We start from the raw sequence: 21,996 nt of genomic DNA, 5'->3' as shown, positions 1-21,996 counted from the left end.
ATTGTGCAAAGTCGCACCGTGAGGCGCGCACGACGCTATACATCGAGACGTCAAATCATCGCATACTTAGAGAGTTCTGGTCGAGTTGGGAGGAAACTTCAAGACGCCGCCTTGCGTACATTCCTTTTACAAATTATGAAGCTGCCGTTGTCATAACCTCTGATAATGTGAAAAGTCATTATACTTGATTACAGTACAGTCGCAGCTGTGAAACGTGCAAAAAATGCAGAGGTTTGTAATTGTTCAAGGAATATTATTTCAAATAAACGTGTTAAAAAAATGATAATCCAAGAGACAAATGCCAACACCTCCTGAGAGCAATGCAGATGCTATGAGCACGCGTTAGAACAAAAGATTTTCATGGTCCCAAACGACGGAGAAAATGCGGCGATACGCATGCCTCTCGGCCGCCATTGCAGATTACCGCTCATTAGCATATTCGCGCGGCTCGTTCGCACCACAATTATGGCGGAAAATCTCTGCAATGGCGGTCCAGCGCAACGTCGCGCAACGTTAAATTGACTTTTAAGAAACGGCCTTCCTGTGACGCTCCTCACGGCATATTCCTTCAGCCAATCAGTTGGCTGACATGGCGGCTATCTTGGACCGCCACCACATATTCGCGAATTGCAGATGCATTGCACGGACGTTTACAAGCAACCGATCACTTTCTATATGACGAGCTAAAGTCGAAATATAGCTGCCAAGGACCAGAAAAAAGTATTAGTTGATAAAAAGTACTAGCAGCCATACCGATTCAAATTTCATGTACAAACCTGGGCGTATTGAACAAAGAATACTTGTTCGTTGGTCAGTCCCAGGCCCGGCAATCGCGGCTCTTGCCCGTGCTTCGCAGCCCAGCTCTTGTACGCCTGAAAACGAAATTGAAAAAAAAAAGCTAGGAATCTTGCATGTCCCTGAGCTTTCGAACTCGCACAAAAGAAAAGTTTGCCAGCCAAATGTAACCATGCATAGCGCCATGTCCTTTGCGAAATTACGTAATATACGAGTTCTACCTTGTCCATAAACGCATTCATTCTTGCTGAATGTCAAAGTTAGAAGCAGCACTGTTGGTGCCATCGAGTGGCGTTTAGTACAACCAGAGCGTAGAAAACTATTATTGCAATGATGGGCATTGCGCGACTCCGTTACTGGTGTAGGGGCATTATCAACATCATAATCATAAAGTGTTGGTAGTTTCTCTTACTTTCTTTTTCTATTTCCTTCGACGAACAGAGCGCAAAACGCAGAAACAAAAAACGCTTTTCTGACGCCCTGTGGTTGAACAAATCACCACAAGACGTCGCTACCGGCACTGCTTCTGCCATCGACGCGTTCTGTTTTGCGCTTAAGTCGAACGTCCCCACAACGAACGCTTCTACGGCGAAATGACCTGTATAACGAAGGATTTATTATGCCCCCGCTGAATTCCTATCTTCCATATCTATTGTGAACACTTCTACAACGAAGACCTCTATACAACGAAGTTGCCTGTACAACGAAGTCACTTGTACAACGAAATATTTGTAGGTGCCGAGCGCTTCGTTATAAAGCGTTTGACTGTATTCCGTGAATCGCAATACGTATTGCGACAAGCTAAAACCCTGTAAGCGCACACCGCACGCTAAGTCCTTAAAATTTACAATTCCAGATGTCTCAGACGCGTAATGAATATTATGGATGTTACGCTACCATGAAAGCATTGCACCTGTCTCGTGACAGCAGTGTAACGGAACACTCCGCGCCAGCGTCATATATAAACCGAATGACATTGTAATTACGCATTTATTACAGCCGCTGATCCGGCGTCGTTCAGTGCTTGTTTTCGCATCAGAGCAAATGATAGAATGTATAACGCATTTGAGACCCTCGCATATATATGACGAGAAAACGTGCCTTCGTGACATGCAACATGAACACACATGTCACAAGGCTAAGGAGCGCCGCTGATTGCTCACTGATAGAGTAACTATGGCGACTCACGTAATAGGCTTGCTTCACGGCCGTCGAGTCACAGATGTTCTCTTCGAGCGTCGCGTTACCGTTCACCTGCGTAAACATTTGAACGTGGAGTTGAGAAAACATAAGCTGATTTGGAGGTATAAGAACTATGCAGATCCAGCGCAACCGTTAGAATTTAATTTAAGCTGTTACTCCTAAGAGAGTTCCTCCTCTGCACCGCGTTTTGCAACTTACGCGCCTGCCGGACAAGGCGGCGAGACGCGGAGATCCCCACCAAGTGACCCAGGTCCAAAGGGCCTGCGACAGGGCTGAAGATCGCGGTCTTCTGCCCCCGGAGCGGGTGCGGCCCGCGACTACGACAAAGTAGTCCCTCAGGAGCAAATAAAGTTTCTTGTCCGTCACTCCGTCCGTCCGTCCGTCCATCCGTGCATCCGTCTGACCCAGGTGAGACACGCGACCGCGGATTACGCTGCCTCCGGGATCGGCCTACTCCGTTCTTCGAGAAACCGACCATGCAGACGCGCTGAACCACGGGGAAGAACGCATAGAAAGCTTCGCTTAAAAGTCAGAGGACACCTAAGTACTTCTTACGAGTTGTGAATGCGAAAGCATTAATGTCCAATTGAATACCGCTGAGCGGCCCTTCGAGTTAAGAACTCGCTTGGCGCGTTTTCATTGGGCCTTACCGAGGTGCATGTTAGAACGCAGACGAAAGCTTGCGCGGACAAGGAACGCGTGGATAACACCGGCGTCCTAGAGCGGGAGTGAGGGTGACGTGGCGTCGCGGCGATGCCCTCTCCCCTCATGCAACACATGGCACGCTACGGCGGCAGCAGGTGTTTCCTTTGGCCCGCACTGCTCCGTCAAGGCACGCTCGCGACATGGCGTTCCAACCAATGGAAATTTAGGTGCCGTTCCGTTGATAGAGACGACAGACGCCGCCTTTTTCGCTCAATGGGCCATTTGACGCTTTCGCATCAATACAATAACTATGCGCTTGATGGCGCATATTTCCAGCAGTCAGGGCATTTCGGTGTTGCTTTTGTTTCATTGCGCAATTCCCTAGAGAAGAGGGCGGTTAACCGGCTCATCTGTAGAAGTAGTACAGAAGGCTATATATATAAGCCAGTTCATTATATTAGTGCGGTTCTTTGTGTGAGCTATTCCGAAAGACAGCAGCAGCAGCAGCCGCAGTCAGCAAAGTTCGGGAGGCTTCGGAAAGTAGTACCGTGCTACTGACATAATGTATCGGGTAGTCTGCTGCCTGATTGGTTACTAGTGAGGCTTTTGACAATCCTTTTTTTTTTCGCTTTGGATTTCTTGCACCTCAGAGGCTACTGATATCATTAATGTGCTAGGGAGATATAACAGTGGTCAATCGGAAGTGGCATGTTAACAAACTTATAACACTCGTAGCAAAAAAAAGTTATAATAATAAAGGATGTTCTGTCCAAGTTATAAACTGTCAATACTGCAGTATTCTGTAGAACGAGACTCACGTAAAGACCGGAGTTCCAAAGAGGAAACTGTGAGAACTGTTCCACGAAGCAGTTGGCACGTTGCCGAAGATGCTCCAGCGCATCGTCAGGCCACCAGTTGGTGAAATTCCCATGCTTGTCAAATTTCTTGCCTGCGTTGAGCATTTTCTTTTACAATTTATTTCTATAACGTTATTCTCAGAAGTCAAACGATTTTAGGTTGAGAAAACAAATTGCCTGGGACAAAAAATATACTGGGTGATATTGTTTTTTTGTTTTTTTATGGGGACCAGACTGATTCAAGATCACCCGTGACAAATTGCGCAATTATGTCGCAGATGGTTAATTTGAAGAAGTGGAGACAACTTGAACGACAAATGACAGTGTTTCCTTAAATAACTAACAAAATATTCACTAAATAACTGTGCAGCTGTTCAGTTTAGGGCTGTAAGTTATATCAATTTTGCAGAAATCCTGTGCTGTGCACCAAGTATAAATACGTCCTCTAATTCTGTGGCGAAATCTGTTAATGTCGCAGCTAACACATACCAGCACAGCGATTAAGTATAGGCTGATTACCTATTTAATAGGTTACCATCCCAGCACTCTCTCTGCTGTCATAGCTTTCTACATGAAGACGTGACAAGCTAAGTCTTTTTGCGATTTGTGAATACCCGTCTTGAAGGACGCGAAATCTTCAAGGCAAGCTACATAGACACATTTCCATCGCCCAGAACTGCAGGGATGTTCGAGTGGCGAAAATTGTGAATCGAATAGAATGCGAATATTCGAAGAAAAGCCGGATACAAAGTTTCTAGTCTATAACACGTTTATCAGACCCACTCTGGAATATACCAAAGCTGGTCTTATATATGCGTTCTATAGGCTATAAAATTTGTAACCGGTGGCACTAACTGCGTTTGCAATTGGTAGCTGAGACCCATTACTAAGAGCGGCTACCTTGTTTAGTCAGTAATGGCATAAACTATATCGTTACCAACTGAAGTTATACCAAGGTAGCAGACAGTGTGACAACTGGATAGTAACTACAACGTCCTTTTTTTTTTTTAGAAATGTATAGGTTAACACTTCTGGTGTCCCTGGCGTAAAGAGGTCGTTACTATGGACAGGTTATAAAAGAAATGATGCAGAAATCAAGCTTTGTACTCACCGAAACCGGCAAAGCCGTGGGTAATCTCGTGTCCAATGACGACGCCTATGGTGCCAAAGTTCAGGTACCTACAAAGTGATAGGAGACTGTAATGAGACAATTATGCACTACAATCTCGTGGGTCCAAGAAAGTTTCTTCTATTGAAACAGTTGAAAGAACGGTATTTCTGCCTTTTTGCAGTTTAAAAATTTTGACGAGCACGTTGCTGTCGTCGACAGCAACTCTCCATGAATCCATTCCCTTCGCTTTTTTCCTCGCAGTGTCGGCCCAACACGTGACCTCTGAGACTCAGCGTGCCGGCCTAGAACGTTGGGGTGGCGGTAGTTTTTATGCGATGCACACTTGTCCAGCTGCTCTGCCGTAGCTCTACTTGCAGAGCGGGTAGGCTATAACCTGCCGCACACTCTTACGTGACTATGTCGGGCCGACTCGTTAGGCATATATCGTGTTGCGGAATGATGCTCCCTCCCAGTTCTTTCTTCCCTCCATGCTTTCAGGTGCTACTTCATGTAATCAATGTTTCCCGAGTCGACACCCTCGTTATTCAAAAAGCGAGAACTGAGAATGGAAGGAGCCTAGGTACTCGGTTATTACAGTAGTTCTTCTCTGTCATTACAGTAATAATAAATAATAAATGAAACGTACAACAATGGTGCTATATTGTTGACACCGTCAGATTCCGCCGCCTTGTCAGTTCTCATTGGCCAGCAAAGTGGCTACGCCCTCTCTCATTGGCTCAAAACGCATGTATGGCGGCATTTGACAGTAGTCAGAATCCAGAGCTCATGATCGCCAGAAGTTCGCTACAACTGCGCTAGAACTTTGTGATAACTAATACGTAAGGGTCATCAGGGTTAACCGTGACGATCATTACGAATCGTTAAAGCCCAAACCGCATGAGAGCGATTTCGTGCGCTACGGCGACGAGCGATTGCTTCGAGCGACGAAACGGGCCGTCGCGCGAACAGTTCGCTCATTCTTGTCGCTCGATCGCTCGGTTTTTGGAAATCTAGAATTCATCGCTCGGTCGCCCGGAAGTGCTATGAGCGACTAGCCAATAGCGCGAATCCGAAACAGGATGTACATCAGTCAAGTACTACCGATTGTCGCACGGAACGAGCAAACGACTAAATTTTGATACGTGAAAGGATAAGAACCTAGTGCAAGACATCTAGAAATATGTATGCTGCTGTTTACAGTAAAGCGCATCAACTTAAATGAATAAAGCACGCGTCACGCCAGTTTCGGCGCGTATTTGCTGCCCTCATACCGGCAACACCGGGGAGACGTCGCTCAAAGTCGTCGCTCGCGTGCGGTACGACTTGTAGGCGACGAGCGAACGCGACAGCCATCTCCGTCGCTTGTCGCTGTCGCGTGCAAGATCGCTTGCGTGCGGTTTATACTTTAATCGCTACGAACTGCCGACTTGGGAATACCAGCGAAAAAAATTGAGACGCAAGCACGAAGGAAAGAAGAGACACCCCAACGCTGGAAATCAGGGGATTCTTCTTTCCTTCGTGCTGCGTCTGATTATTTTTCGCTGGCTTTCTCAAGTTACAGCTAGTATCGATCTGGACCAGCAAGCAGCACTGCTACTAACTGCCAATGGTAATGTTGGGCACGTTACTGGCGAAGGAGGTCGGCAGCCAATGGCAAACAACGCCTATGAGCGAAGTTGCCAATTTGGTTCCAGAATAGCACACTGCGAATGAATGCGAAGGAACCTCACTCACTGTGGCCTGTCGAGAATGAGCATGGGGGAACGCAAGATCCCAGCTGGGTAAACTGCAATGATGGAGGTGCGGAGATGAGTAGCGGGAAGAAGGCAAATATAATTAACGCTGTCGTAAATTTGACAAAATTGTGAAACACGAGAGTTAAACTTCATACTAGGATTCATTGATCAAAACGAGTCGCATTGGCTACAAATTTTTCTTTAAGTTGAAGTTCGAGTTATAGCCTGCAGAGGTATCTTTTTTTTTTAATACTTGAAGTTTGAAGTTACCGTACTTATGCCACGTGAAATATTTCAGCAGAAGAAAATCTCTGGGTGTTTGCATCCAAATTACTAGTTAACCATTAGTTTAATCGTTTTTACTTTACTAACTGCAGCAATTCGCATCGAGCGCAGTCCTTTTCTACTATCAAGTCCCACTAAATAGAAGAAGGTGACAAAGTAGGACAGTGTACTCACTAGCGTAGTTGCCTCGGATGTCATAGAACGCGTTTACGATCAGGGGATTTGTCGCCCACTCCCTGTCACAGTGAAAAAGAAAAGTACCAGTGAATATATATAGCCGTAGCGAAGATTCCCGCGAATACAAATCATCAAGCTAGTTATGAGCTCAAATTTTTCTATACCATATTTTATTTTGTTCGAATATACAGGTTTTTTAATTCGCCTGCGAAAGATAGCGCTGTTTCTTCTTTCCACGAGGACTTCTAGAAGAGGCGCAAACTACCTGCATGAGAAATTGCAATGGCCAGGTACAAGGCTAAAAATACATTTACTAATTTACTTTATAAATTATTCACTCCAGGACACTGAAGCCGAGAAGTAGTGGAGTCATGTCTGCTTAGTAGAAATCCCAAGATGTAACCACTTAAAAGATATCCGTACTGTTGAAAACCTACTTAATATGCACTGGTTTCGCAGTTCATATTATCCCCAACTTTTAGGGGTAGGCTTTCAGGAAACTGTTATTCGGAATACCAATGTATTTCGCAGCGCAGCTTGAGGTCGGATATCTCGGAAGTGGTGCTAGCTTTAGTACGTGACTTCATTGCTGCACAGCTTCACCATCTCAATTTCAACATGCGGTCTAAACTTAATTAGCGGCCTGGACATTGTGATTTATAATGAGGCTAATTCCCTCCACTTTCAGAAATTCACCTGCAAAGGAGGAACAGCACTATATCCCACATAACAATTTTTAAAGATCTCTTTAAACTAGGGGGAGGGGGGGGGGGGGCATGGCAAATTTAGCAACGTAAATATCCTAAGACGCAAAATTCTTCGACACGCGGCCGTATTGAATCTCATCAACCTTTAATGACAGAGTGAGATTAAGAGAACGACCGGCAACTTACTTTTCCTTATCGACAGGCTTCGTAATCTTGGAGAAATCTCTGGCAAACTCAAAGCGTCGCACCTTGAGAATGTTCACGAGAAAGTGATCGTCGTCGATTTCAAGCTGTGAAAGGAAAACAAAAAACAAAAGAGAATTACCTTCAAACACTTTTGTGCGATGGGGTGCATACTGTCAATTCATTGAAGAGGGGTAGACGTACAGTCGACCGTATACCCCATAGCCGAACACAAAGCAAGAGTCAACGTAAGCCCATCTTTGGGCCCCACTGACCTTACATGGGGCAAAGGTTGGCCCGACAATGGCCCTTCATGCCGTTGCTACTCGGGGAAAGTTTCCGAGGCACGAAACTTGCGAGAAAAAAAAAAGGTTTCTGGCCTACCACCGCTACTATCCAGAACTTTACACCGATAGATGCAGATTCTGTCAAGAAAGGGCGGACTTGCAACATATGGTTTGGGCTTGTCCTAGGACACCCGTACAGAATAAAACGCACAAGACCAGAGAGCAGTGGGAGACCGCGCTGCTCAGCTCTGCACCGGAAGACCAACTTAAGGCAATCCAGCAGGCCGAAGATGCCGCCAGATCCCAAGGGCTCGAGGCCGTCATCTAGGTAGAGACGCCTAGGTCTCACAAATCTGCTACACAAATAAAGTTTATTCCTCCTCCTCGCGAATTCACCTTTCAGCGTAAAATTGAGCCAGACGCGATGTGGCGCTATTCCTACTGGAAGGTATATATTCACTGCTCGTTTGCGGTTCGATTCGAGAGTGGATGCACCGGCTTCAACAAAACTTCGTTTTATTTCTTTATTTCATTTTTTTTCTCGGAGACTGTGCTCCGAATATTTTTGAAGTTGAGGTGCGTGCGCACCACCAGTGCCAAAGTACTTTTCTAGCTGACTATATATAGTCAGCCTTATAATATATAAGGCCTTCGACACTATTGATCACGCAATTCTTTGCGCTAAGCTCGAAGCCATTGGAATAACAGGTCCGCCACTACTTCTAATCCGCAGTTACTTACAAGATAGAAAACAAGTCGTTAACATTTCTGGGTGCTACTCTAAAGAAGCTACTACTAATATAGGTGTACCGCAGGGGTCCATATTAGGTCCCCTACTCTTTCTAATTTATATTAATGATCTGCCTAGTTGCCTCTCCTCATCGAAGTGCATTCTGTACGCTGATGACACTACTATATTTAATTCTAACAATTGTGTAAAAACACTAACAAGTAAACTAAACGAAGATCTTCTGTCAATCTCCGCGTGGTGTGACCAGAATAAGCTGCAGATTAACCATAATAAGACCAATTTTGTCGTCTTCACCTCGCATCAGAGATCGCCTGACCACCGTCAATCCATTTCCATCAACAATCACCTAATCACTGCAGTTCATAATTGCTCCTATTTAGGGGTGGAATTCGATCGCCACCATAAATTTAATCTTCACATAGCTAACGTAAAAAGAAAATGGCATATGGAATACGCGCTCTAATTAAATCACGACCTTATTTCTCATTTTCTACTCTAATGTCACTGTATTATGCTTTCGTTCATTCTCATATCAACTATAACATTGAATCATGGGGAAACACTTATAGCAGTCACCTAATGTCATTGCAAGTCATTCAAATCGAGCTATTCGTCTAATAACATTTTCATCTCGTAGCATTAACGCTAGTGAGTTATTACATGCTCATAACATTTTGAATGTGACTGATCTTGTTAAATACAACCTCGCCATTTTATTTTTAGGGCCATAAACAATAATCTTCCAGTAACCATCATACCAACGACGTCTCTTATTAATATAAATAATACTAGATTTGCAGACAATATGAACTTTATATTACCCAGCGTTCGCACCAACTACGGCAAGCAGTCATTACACTTTTCAGCTATATCCCTCTGGAACACATTACCATTTCCTTTAAAATTGTTGAAATCTCACCGGTTTCATACTGAACTTAAGCGCTTTCTTTTAGCTTTATCCGACTCCCATTTTTCAGTGTAGTATGTTTTTTCTTTCTTTTTTTTTTAACTGTGTTTCTATATTTATTTCCTGCATTCTTTTCATCGCCTTGGAAAAGCACCCTTTGTAGTTCTGCCTATTATTCAGTGATCTGCAACCTTGTTCTTATGCATTAACTGCTGCATTTTTTTTATTTATGCCTTGTCTTTCAAAAAAACCTGTATTATCGTAAACTTTACATGTTGCCATTGTTTGTTTGTATTAATAATTCTTGTCATCATGCATAGGAGGTCCCATTTCAGTTTTTAACTACGGGACCTCCTTCTGTATATACTTACCATGTAATTAACCCCGTTTTTTGTATTGAATAAACTGATTCTGATTCTGATATACAGGGTGTGCTTTTTTTTAGCTGCACCAAATTTTTTAAATTATAAAAATGTAAATCTTGGTCACGTTATTTTTACCATTTGAGTGTACGGATTGGCGGCCTCTAGATACAGAGCAATTTCCGCATTTACGTGCGTAATTAGCGAAGTTACGCTAATTAGCTTTCTAATTATCAACAATAGGTGGCTACAGCAAATGAGTACTTTGGGGCCCGTCCTCGACACTACCTAGCCCAACGATCAAATTTTGAATAGCGTAGTTCATGTGGGAGCTACGCGAACAAATAGTTCCCCTTGGCAGGCTCCTTAAAACCGAAACTGGCTGCAAAAAGAGCGTGTGTCGTCGATGTCGCTGCCCCCTGCCTTTCGTCACGTCTCTGAGGTAGGCGCCGGTCCGGCCCGCGAGCAGCTTGCGTTATCTGCTTGCTATCTGCGACGTTCGCCGTCGACGCTACAGAGTGATATGACGCCGTGCCTGCAGTATCTAAAAGCCCAAGGAGCGGGGTTGGCGCTACAGTGAAACGTAGCGACCGACGAAATGACGAAGTAAAATTTGGCGGACCGCCGGCATTGAAGCGTTAGGCCAACGCTGCAGACAGCAAGGAGATAACGCAAGCTGCTCGTAGGACCGGACCGGCGGTGACGTCGGAGACGTGACGAAAGGCAAGGGGGCGGCGACATCGACGACACAGACGCTCTTTTTGCGGCCAGTTTCAGTTTCAACGAGCCTGCCAAGGGGAACTAATTGTTCGCGTAGCTACCACATGAACTCCGCTATTCAAAATTTGATCGTTGGGCTAGGTAGTGTCGAGGACGGGCCCCAAAGTACTCATTTGCTGTAGCCACCTATTGTTGATAATTAGAAAGTTAATTAGCGTAACTTCGCTAATTACGCACGTAATTGCGGAAATTGCTCTGTATCTAGAGGCCGCCAATCCGTACACTCGAATGGTAAACATAACGTGACCAAGATTTACATATTTATAATTTAAAAAATTTGGTGCAGCTAAAAAAAAAAAACACCCTGTCTATATATGCGTATACGGACGTTGAAATTCTCTCCGGTAGATGTTGTTAACCATTCTGTTGAGAACGATGGATTTCAGCGCTTCTGTTGTTTTGACACAAACAGGGGTGCACACTTTTAACGAAGCAAGATATTTATGGCAAACAAGACCAACCTTCCAACTTTTCTTGATTAAAAAAATTGAAAGCAAACTAAAACGATGCTCACGTCATGATATTCTTTGTCCAGTTCAACTGGATCCAAGATGAATTTCGGGAAGCCCACTTTTTGTCCCATAGCGGCCACCTGCGCACAAAAAGCGTGGTAAGATTCCTGAACTGATAGAAGAAAAAAAGAGTAGAAAAAAAGGCGCTTTTCCTTCTCTTTGTGATGTTTGTATATATGTTCACATGATTAATAATAATAATAATAATAATAGTAATAATAATAATAATAATAATAATAATAATAATAATAATAATAATAATAATAATAATAATAATAATAATAATAATTGTGAGATTGACGTTGACAGCGCGCTCTGCAGTTATCGTAGACATAAAGAGTGACTATAATGCGGCATCATTATGGCGTCCTACCATTCTATGGTTGTCCATCGATATCCACATGGACTTGCTCCCCTTCCGATGGTCATCTGTGAACTATTACGGCCTTATAATTAACTGATGCTAGCTGCCCACCAACACGTACCTTACGACCATCATCTACCGGCACTGCCTATACGTACTCCTCACGTCGTCCTAGGGATTTACTCATTCTGACAACTTATGATGAATCATTTACACGTGTCTCTACCACAGTGTTTATTACGAAAATAGTTGCTGGGGCGTGTGACACCACCTAAGACTGGTAACGGTCCTGTGTAATGCTATCGCATTAAAAAAAAAACGCTATCGCAAAAGCACTTACCTTCTCGCGACAGAGTTCCTTAGTCTTCTCGTCGAGGAAATTCTGTCTCGGAAAGGTCTCCACGTAGGCATTCTTGATCTCGTCAATCAGCAACCCTACCTGCGCAGAGAGTGTTTAAAATGGCCTCGGTAAACACTTTCAAAAATTGAAGGACGCTTAAGCTTCACCTTTAAGAGTGGAACGCGATAGCACTCAAAGTTCCCTGACTGCTTCTCACGCTTCCCGGCAACTGCAGCTTATGTAACCGTCATGATTACCTGGAAACGCTTTCTGGTTCTTTTTTTTTCCCGAACGGCGGGCGCCGCTGCTGCCGCGGATGCGCAGAGGCGAGCGCCATCTGGGTGGTGTCGCAAGGAACCGAGCGGGGCGCGCCGCTCCCACTAAGACAGACCTCAAACGGAAGCTGGAAAAAGGGTTTGTGTTTGAGTTTCCGCGTAACAGAATTATGTTTTCTCGTATAATCTAATTACATTCCGAGCTATCACGTCTGTAGGTTGTGTGTCAGTCGTACTTAACGAATTTTCTGACGCATTTTACTTTGAGAAATTCAAATAGTTCAGTAACGCCTACGCGCCACGCGGAAGACCTGCCTGGTTCGGGATGATTTTTTTCTAACGGACAACGTCTCCGACGCCGACACTGGGTTTTTTGCGACACGCGCTTAGCGCTATCACGTCAAAAAGTTGTACAATGTATGGAGCTCCGTATTTAACAAATCTGCCTGCGCATGAACCTTCGGGAGAGATGGCCTTATGTCACCGTATAGTATTTCAACAGTGAAATTCAAGCTTTGGCGACCGGACCGGTTCGCCGGGAAAAGACGGTTTACGCATGAATGCGAAGGCCGTGATTGGTCGTCGCACCTGATTGTCGGTGGCCGAGGAGGCGAAGTCCTGTCGCACGAAGAGCGCCGCCAGAGGCATGCTGAAGCTGTCGCTGAGCAGACGCACGCACTCTTTCCAGCGCGACAGGTAGGTGCGCTCCTCGTGGGGGCGCGGCACTCGCCGCCGGAAGTCCAGGTACAGTCGCCGGAAGTGCACGTCCAGGTACGGCATGTACGCCATCACGAACCGCCACGACAGGTAGTTGGCCAGCGTCCTGCACGGCGCGACGCTCCGGGATCAGTTTCAACTTGAGTTTATTTCATGTAAATACAAAGTTTGGTGCGTATATGCAGCATGCTATAATGAAAGTGGTCCCCAAGAGGCACAGTGCAGAGGTACTTTCGCGAATAAATACAGTTCATAAGCACAAGATGTGTACAAAAAAATGACTCCATCTCCCGCTAAAGGGAACCATGTGTGGATGCGAAGCAGCAGGGAGAGGGTTAGCTTGACCGGGAGATGGTTCGCGGCAGCGGCCCGAGCGCATCGCGGCGCTGCACAGGAGAGAGAATGAGGCGCGCGCGCTCCGTCATTTTCATGCCGCGGAACTACCGTGGTGCCCCCAGCGGAGTATGCAGCTGTCGCACCACCTGTCGGGCGCGCCGCTTCGGATTCCTAGAGGAGAGAAAGGGGGGAGCGTAGGAGAGGAGAGAGAGGGGGAGGGGACGCGCATGCGCTGTGGGGGTGTGGGACGGACAAAGCCCCCGCCATAAGCTGCTTCGCATCTAAAAAGAAGCAACGGGAAGCAGGAAGAGGGAGTTAGAAAGGCAATTTAAAATCTAATATAAACGTTATAAGACTCGTACAAAAATAACGAACAATATTAAGGTTAGTAAAAAATATGCGGATCCCAGGCGCTGTTGGAATTTGTTTAAGCGAAACCTTTATTGGTGTTTGCGAAGAAAGCGGTTGGTGTTTAGTGACCAATCCCAAGTATAGAGCATACGAGCAAGTTGGACACCGTTTTGCCAGGAACCACTTCGTTCAGCATACACTTGTGGCGCTGCATCATGCCTACGATCATGACTACGAAGAAAGCACGATGACTTTACGACGACGACGGAATCACGACATTGTAATAACTGTGACAAAATGACGACGCTAGAACGCCCGCAATGGCTTGACGGCAACTGCTTGACGGCACTGGAATCGTACACTATACGACAAAATGACGGCGACACAACGACCATGACTTCGTGACAATGACACAATTACGGCGATGGAATGAAGACGACGGTGTGACGACAATAGGAAGACCTTCCCAAAAAGACAAAACGTATAGGCGGATAATTAAGTGTGTTTATATACCGCCGGTAGGTGTGTCTGTAGTAGAGCACTGCACGGGCCGATTTTTTCAGCCCGAGCGCGGCCCGGGCCCGCTTTTACGTTGGGCGGCCCGCCCGAGCCCGATCAAAACTTTTATGAGGAGACCCGGGCGCGGCCCGGGCCCGGAAATAATCTACGTTACCCGCGCGGCCCGGCCCGCCACCCCTTTACCTTAGGCCCGAGCCCGCCCCGAGCCCGGCTCGAAACTGGCCCGAACCCGGCCCGAGACCGAAAAATACATGTTTTTCAGAGTTGAGACGCCCGAGAATAACTCACTGCACGTTACATGCACACCACCAGAAAGCCCGAGCCCGGCCCGGGCCCGCGTCAAAAAACCTGAGCCCGACCCGGGCCCGGGTCAAAAAGCACACGCCGTGCCCGAGCCCGGCCCGAGCCCGTGAAAAAAACTGCTCTACCCAGCCCGGCCCGGGCTTTCGGGTAAGCCCGAGGCCGTGCCGTGCTCTAGTCTGTAGCACTCAATATTCAGAGCACGTACTTCTAGACAACCGCCTACAGCGCATAGTTGCAAACAATTCGAAGTCCACAAACCGTGAAGCTAGGGAAAGTCAAACAACTGCCATTTTTTTATTGAAATCTATAGAAATAACCACGAAAAGAAAAGTGGACGAATAGACAAACTGTCGCTGGTGGAGAGCTAAACCCACATCTCTCATTGCAATTCATTTGAAGTTAGCTTTATTGGTAAACAATTGTTACGGAGTGATGTACACATGGATGAACGCGATGCTTGGCAGAGCGACGAAGATGACGATGAAGACGCTTGCACGTGGGCCGGATCAGACATGTACCATTTCCCCAGCCTTTATTCTTTGTATATATTCTCTAAATATACCCTTCGCCTACATCTCGCCTCCGTCACACTTTAGTGGAGGTGCGGGGTACGTCAGCGCCTCGCAACGGAACTCCGCAGCGGCCGTCGTTTCGGACATGTCTGCAATGGAGGAAGACACGGCGCCTACATCAGCGCCCGCCACTTCAACGGTAATGCTTGTGCAACCCTGGGATCCTGGCACGTTCTGCGGTTCCGGTGAAGCGGACGTTGAAGACTGACTAGCGAAGTACGAACGCTGGAGTGCTATCAACTGATGGGACCCTACCCTGATGTTGTTCATGTTTTCCGGCTGAAGCCATATTGCCCTTCTAGCTCCTCGCCTTCACAGCAAGCGTCAGGACGGTGCTTCCGCCGCCGCAGAGTGATATTACGGAGAACGTGGTAAATATATTCGATAAATTATTCCTTTGCCTTCATCTCGCCTCCGTCACAATATTAAAATTAGCACACATGAATATCGAGGAAGAAGATCCAAGTTAAAAACTGCATGCGGAACCAACAGGCGTACATGTTAGCATAAGCGAGAACTAAAGCGAAACTATATAGCAGCGTCTTCGCCAAAACATGGCCTTCAGACCCGGAGGAAACGAACACTTTTTGTTCCTACGTTCTTTCTTTGATACTGCGAGGAATCTCACCGAGGACTGGTCTTGTTGAGCAGGTCGAAAAGCCGGCGCATGTAGTTGCTGTCGTTCTCGATGGTCAGGTTGATGCTGGACTCATCGGTCTGTTGTAGTCCCGCGTAGTCCATGACGCTTCGCAGGAGATAGGTCCAGTTCAACTGCGGATAAAAAAAAAAAAATGACAACGCCGCGGGGCACGGCTTACGTGAGACGCTGCACGTTGATTCGGGCGGAACATTTGTACGCATAGTACGTCACAAGGGAACAGGAATTTTAAGTTTAAACGCAAGAACTGCGAGACTGAACTCGAAAAGTACGATATGGTCGGAGCATGTTTTTTTTTTCGCACGATGCGCGATGATCTAATGACATATGGTCGAGTGCATGTCCATGCTGGAGTGAGAGAAAGGCAAAGAAAAGACAGGGAGGTCAACCAGAGATTATCTCCGGTTGGCTACCCTGCACCGGGGGAAGGGGAATGGAATTCGATAGATGACAGAAAAAGAATACGAAAAGCGAAGTGCGTATACAGCCTCCGATCTACCCTTACAAAACTTCTAAAAAAACTCTGTTATGCATTCTGTTGGTTTTTACTGAGTTATGTTTTCCTCAGTATACTCTATGTTGATACACAATTTAATATGATAGACGATTTTTTCCAAGGTTACAGTGTTGACAGTGGTACTAAACCTTTTCTAGATGGAGCAAGAGTGTTTTCTCAATAAGAAAACTTTCATCGTGCCAGAGAGCCTCGAGTGTCATTATACGTAGAGGACATATGAGCTGACACTTGCATTCTCACTAGGAAATTATAATAAATTTGTCAGCAGCGCGACTTCGCTGCAAGCGCAGAAACACCTGCTCGCATTTGTCTGCCGACTGTGGAGAAAATTGAGCACTAGCACGGCGAAGAATCTCTTAGAACAAAAATGTTGTGACGTCAGCCCACACGCGGCTATCACAGATTATCTGGTGGCCATCACTTTCGCCTCCCCGTATTCCCTTTCCTGTGCTCTGCAATCTCGGGGCATATAAACAACGCCCAAGATAATAAAGCACGCTTTTTCCTTGTAGGCTCAACGAGTGCCGGCGTCTGGTCATTTCAACAAATACGTTGTTGCGGATACGTCTGCGTACATTCTGTTTAATGTGTTTTGTTACCAAAAGCGTTTTTCAGCACGTAACTTGTAAACTCATTGTTTATTAGTATCTCTATAGTATCTCTCTAGTAGACGGAAATGTAAAACTCGTTGAAAATGGCTGTTAAGCGCATAATTGCAAATTTATGAAGCAGGACGACAGGGAGAATCGCTTGTAAAAATATTTGAAAGCAGGGAACGTTTTTGTTTGATTATTATTTTTTTATTTAATATATACTGCAGTCCAAGGATCAAGCAGGAAGGCGTAAAGGAAAATACAGAATAACACAGTGCAAAACAAATTCATAGACGGTAGGTCACTCGTATATCACCTTCAGAAAGCATCGATGGGGGTAAGGCAGTGGAAGCGGATGGGAAGGATAGAGTGGCAGATACGTCGTGCAACAGTGAATTGTTGCAAATGCGGTCACCTGTGGAGAATATTGAACATGTTTCTACAAATTGCTTTCTTCATGAATTAGCAAGAACGGCTTTGTCATCCTTGCTCATCCGCGTTGAACGGTCTTGATGACCGCTCCTTTTACTGTAGGAAAACTGCTTCGACATTGGAATGATTCGCAACCCATAACTAGAGCTTTAAAAGCTTTAACAGGTTTGTTAATGAGCAATGGCATATTGCCTGATTATTGATCCCTATGTATTCTTCCTCGTTTTTCATATACTGTTTTTATTTGCTTATTTTCTTTCTTTATTTCTTCATTCATGTGACTTTTCTCTATCATTGTCAGGAGTTCTCTGTGTCTGTCTTCATTGAACAACTGTCCCAACATTCCCTTATGTTTGTGATTCTTTCATTTCTTTTGTGTATTCCTTCATTTCCTTCAACTGCTTGTTGTTCTTTGCCTTTACGTTTATGTGTAACATAATGTAGCAATTGTTTTCTCGCGTCTACTACACTAGCCATCGATTCAAGCACATCGACGCTAAATGCTCGTCATTGCGTGGTCGTGAGTGTGTCTTCTTATTGCATTTATTCTTTCATGTTTTTTGATGTTTTTTTTTACTGGTCAACCGCAAGTGCTGGAAAAGCCAGCGACGAAAGTACCCACAATTTCCCATATCATTTATTGAGTCAAATCAAATCAATAGCGCCCTTCCTATCAAAGTTATTTTGACGCCGCATAGTTCTCGTCTCGTTGGCAGAATTCCCGTCGCTTCAGTAGCGCATCACGCTGGAAGCTACTTCGCCCAAAACTCATCAATCGGTAATACGCACGCGGCCCTCGGGGCCCCGTCCTCAATCGATCGATCGCTTTCTTAAATAATTACTAAAAAAAGCGGCGTCTTCTAGCTCAATTTGTTGCCAATAAAGCGACACATTATCGATAGCCCTTACACCCTGAACGCCATCGCACGTGAGCACTATATATAACGCCACTTCCGCGTCAATTTGTCATTTGTCGCGACGAGCAACTTGACGAGCCTCGGTGCCTTCGTGGCACGCCTGTCTGAGAGAACGGCGCACCGAAACCCACCCGAGCGACTGCTCTTAGTGATTAACTGCCCTCATTTTGGTTGGCCTGCTACAGACCCGCCTAAATGCCTTCGCACATGATCACCGATCAAGCGGTATAGTTGGATGTGCGGCCAGATTACACCAAAATGGCCTCATCCTGGCGAACTTGAAAAAAAAAAGAAGAAAAAAAAGCGGACCAGGCTAAACGACAATCGATGCCGACCAGCTGCTGCTTTTTATAGAATGCGAAAAGCGCTGAACTAGCAATAATCGCTCTGTTTTGTCTTCGCTTCTTTCTTTCTTCTTTCTTTCTTCTTTGTCTCTTACTCTTTCCCAGATGCTTAGCGCTTGGAGTAACGAACTTTAGTAAACGAACGCCTTGCTTGCTTTCAAGAACAACATTTCTTTACAGGCGGAATTGGCGGACCGCTGCTCAATATGCTAAAATTTATTACTTTGTGTTGTACGTGCGTGCTTTTTGGCGTAGCGTGCGCGCCGCATATACCATCTGCATACGAAGTAAGAAATACGCAAAATACCTATACCGGTGCCACACGGGCGCTTTCGATCGCGATGGAGTCCGGTAGCTAGGAACAAAAATTTGCATCACTGTTGACGATGATCGCTGCTACACTGTCCAACAATTGGATCGAGTTGAGTGATGCTCCAGCGTCCCACGTGTCGTTAAATGGGTCCAAAGCACACGACAAACTTCCCTAATGTGCTGTAAAAATCGCAAGGCAGACGTCTGCCTGCGATCGCGATCTATGGACGAATTGCGATTGACTGGATCAGGACCACGCAATGTCGCGACCGAAAGTGCCCATGTAGCAGAATTCCATCAGAATCGAGGTGAATCCGCATTAGGGCTCGATGGCGATCGAAAGTGCCCTTGTCACACGGTATTATTAAAAGCAGCGTATACGCAAGACTTCATGTATACAGGCAGGAAGACTGGAATGAAACTAGGAGATTCAGAATGTTATATTAAGCATATAATTGCATCAAAATTTCAATGCGACATCTTGGCGTACAGCTGGTCGCTAAAGATGCCGCTGCCGAGAAACTCGGCAAATGCGAACAAATCAGATCAATGTAAAGACATACGGGCGAATGTGCGAAGAGAGATGCGCAACTTACCTCGTTATCTTTTTTCATTTTTTTTTTCGCCCTCTGCGCGTTTTATTCAGGCTTGCCTGCCCATACTGCAAGCAGTGTGAGCAGGATGTAAGCCGATTATCGAGGCGTTTCTTCTGCTTTTTATTTTTCACATCATTTCGCGTTGTGCCTTGTCTTGCGCATTCCCTTCGACCCCCCTATACCGCCTCCCCCCCCCCCCCCCCCCCTCTTCTTTTTTTTCAATTTAGCCTCAAATCCCCGGAAGAGCTTCGAATATTTAATCAGACGGCTCCTCATCGATTTAGCATCACCGTCCACGCATGAATTTTTCTCCATACGCAATGAATCCGTGATAACGGATATATAAACAAAAAGAAACGTTAGGAAGAAAGAAACGCGGGAGAGTTGAGAACGCTGAGAAGGACATAACTCAGAGGACGGTGCACAGCCAGTGCGCTTCGCTCGCGCGGCCCGGGACTTATTTATAGCCTGTCAGCGCGCCTGTTAAAGTGTCGCGGCGAAGGCGAGCGCGCCACCGTGAGGGACTGCCCCCCTCTGTGTGTGTGTACCGCGCCGCCGCGTGCTTCACCGCTCCTGTTTGCACCCTCTGGCACGAGACCGCCGCTTAACACAGGACACACCCGGGCGCGCACCCCTAATTATATCACCGCTACGGCTGCTGCGTCTCGGACGCTCGCTCGGCCTTGTCCCTTAAGTGTTTCCGAGTAGCGAAGAAAGGGTTGCGCATCAAATTCCGATATACCGTCGAACCCGGATATATCGAATCTGAAGGGGATCACAAAAAAGAAGTTCGATATATGGTTAATTCGATATATAAAATAAAAATCTATACAGAAATGATAGAGCGGATTTTACAGCTGTTTCATATACACAACAGTTCGTTATACGTGGGTTCGTTATATCCGGGCTCGGCTGTATTATGCGGCGAGTCCTATGTCGTTCACGCGGGAAGGTGTTTAGTTAAAACATTATGTTGAGTTGCGGAACGTTCTCGGATGGTGACGGTACCCTGGATCTGATTTCCGGATCTGATTTGCGCCCGACTAAGGTGCTTATAGCCCGGGTGTTTATAGCCATAATAAAGCCCAGGTTTATTTACAGGGTGTTTCAGCGAACACTTTCAAAAATTCTTAAAGGTTGCCTGTGACAGATTGCGCAATTCTAGTTCATGAGCTGGTCTACTCGAAGAGGCGGATCTTACTTGCAAAAGAAATTAGAATGCATTTTGGAATAATTAACAGAAATTCACTAATTAAGTTTTTAACTAATTACCTGATGGCCCATATTGCAATTTAGAAATTGTAGCCGTGGAGTTCGCAAGGCGGATCCACTTGGAACGAATTCTTGGGATGACACCAGTTTCGAGATATTAATTCCTGAACTTTGCGGAGAAATGCATAGCGCCGCTTCTAAACCACGCTTCTTCCGCATCATGTACTTCCGCATCATGATGCGTACTACGTACACATCATGCACTACGCATAGTGCGCCCTCGCTACGTCGTAGCGAGGGCGCACTATACCGTTGCGCCTCCGCTTCATTATAACACCCTAGATGCGGTGAATTCCCTGAATTCCTCTTTCTTACGTGCGTCCTCTGGTCGCGAATTCCCATCCCGGGCCACCCGCGTTCGACCTTGTTCTACTTTCGGACCACCACTTTCGGCTACTTGGTCGTACCATCTAGGCGGTGTGCCTTCTGAGCACGTCGACAAGAATATTTATCACGCCGCACTTGTTCTGCGTGTACTCAGCACACTTGCCTCGCTCATGCTAAGAAAGAAAGAAAGAAAGAAAGAAAGAAAGAAAGAAAGAAAGAAAGAAAGAAAGAAAGAAAGAAAGAAAGAAAGAAAGAAAGAAAGGCAGATTGATTGAGCCTAGTACCAGAAATCTACACTCTGCAACATGGACGACGTATATGAGACAGGTTGTACCGTTGCGACCTGCAGCCAATATTATGGCTAGTCAGGCGGCGCTAGCACGCGAACACACGCACACAAATGCAGGCAACGAACGCATGCGCACAAACACACACTGACACACACACACGCACGCACGCACACTCGCCCGAAAGAGGGCCGTGAGGTCACGCGTCGCCGACTAATTGGAGCCGCCCCCTCTCGAGCGGTGCGACAACCACTCGGGAGCTCCACGCGACCAGCGAAGCGACAGGTCGTTAGCGCCGAGCCGAAATGGCTTCGGGCTTCGCGATCTCGACGTTCCCGAGGCGCTTGTAATCGATCTCTCTCTCTGTTCAGCGCGCGCTCCTCCCCTCCCAAGGGACGCGCGGTGCGGTGGTACCGAGGGGGGCCCGCTTCCGCTGCCAGCGTGGTGGCTGCCGAGGGTGAAGGAGGTAACTGCGCTCAGGAGCTACACGCTTCGCACTATTGAGCCAGCTTACGGAGTACACAGTGTTTCTTCCAGCTTTGGTTGTTCGCGCTTTTGCTCACTGTTCCTCTCCACCAAGCTCGTTTGAAAACACTGTTACACTTCCTCCTTTTTTCTTTTCTTTTTCCGACGCCACTTATATAAAAACCTTTCGCTTCATTCCGT

At 46.1% G+C, this 21,996-nt stretch overlaps 1 protein-coding gene across 1 annotated transcript in view; it reads right to left on the bottom strand.

Annotated features, from left to right (window-relative positions):
• Positions 1 to 21,996, bottom strand: part of LOC119446631 (neprilysin-1) — a 111,556-nt gene that overhangs the window by 30,772 nt on the left and 58,788 nt on the right. Inside the window, exons 9-19 of the mRNA XM_037711116.2 lie at positions 15,704 to 15,846; positions 12,866 to 13,100; positions 12,003 to 12,101; positions 11,301 to 11,378; positions 7,703 to 7,806; positions 6,807 to 6,868; positions 6,346 to 6,397; positions 4,612 to 4,679; positions 3,462 to 3,592; positions 1,984 to 2,049; positions 777 to 872 (exon numbers count right to left, since the gene is read on the bottom strand). Of these exons, the coding sequence (XP_037567044.1) occupies positions 777 to 872; positions 1,984 to 2,049; positions 3,462 to 3,592; positions 4,612 to 4,679; positions 6,346 to 6,397; positions 6,807 to 6,868; positions 7,703 to 7,806; positions 11,301 to 11,378; positions 12,003 to 12,101; positions 12,866 to 13,100; positions 15,704 to 15,846 (1,134 nt within the window). The remainder of the gene's footprint in view (positions 1 to 776; positions 873 to 1,983; positions 2,050 to 3,461; positions 3,593 to 4,611; positions 4,680 to 6,345; positions 6,398 to 6,806; positions 6,869 to 7,702; positions 7,807 to 11,300; positions 11,379 to 12,002; positions 12,102 to 12,865; positions 13,101 to 15,703; positions 15,847 to 21,996) is intronic.

The sequence above is a fragment of the Dermacentor silvarum genome, chromosome 3 (assembly GCF_013339745.2).
Source record: "Dermacentor silvarum isolate Dsil-2018 chromosome 3, BIME_Dsil_1.4, whole genome shotgun sequence".
In the NCBI taxonomy this organism is placed as follows: domain Eukaryota; kingdom Metazoa; phylum Arthropoda; class Arachnida; order Ixodida; family Ixodidae; genus Dermacentor; species Dermacentor silvarum.
The sequence above is the reverse complement of the archived record's forward strand: the minus strand, read 5'-3'. Positions and strand labels throughout refer to the sequence as shown.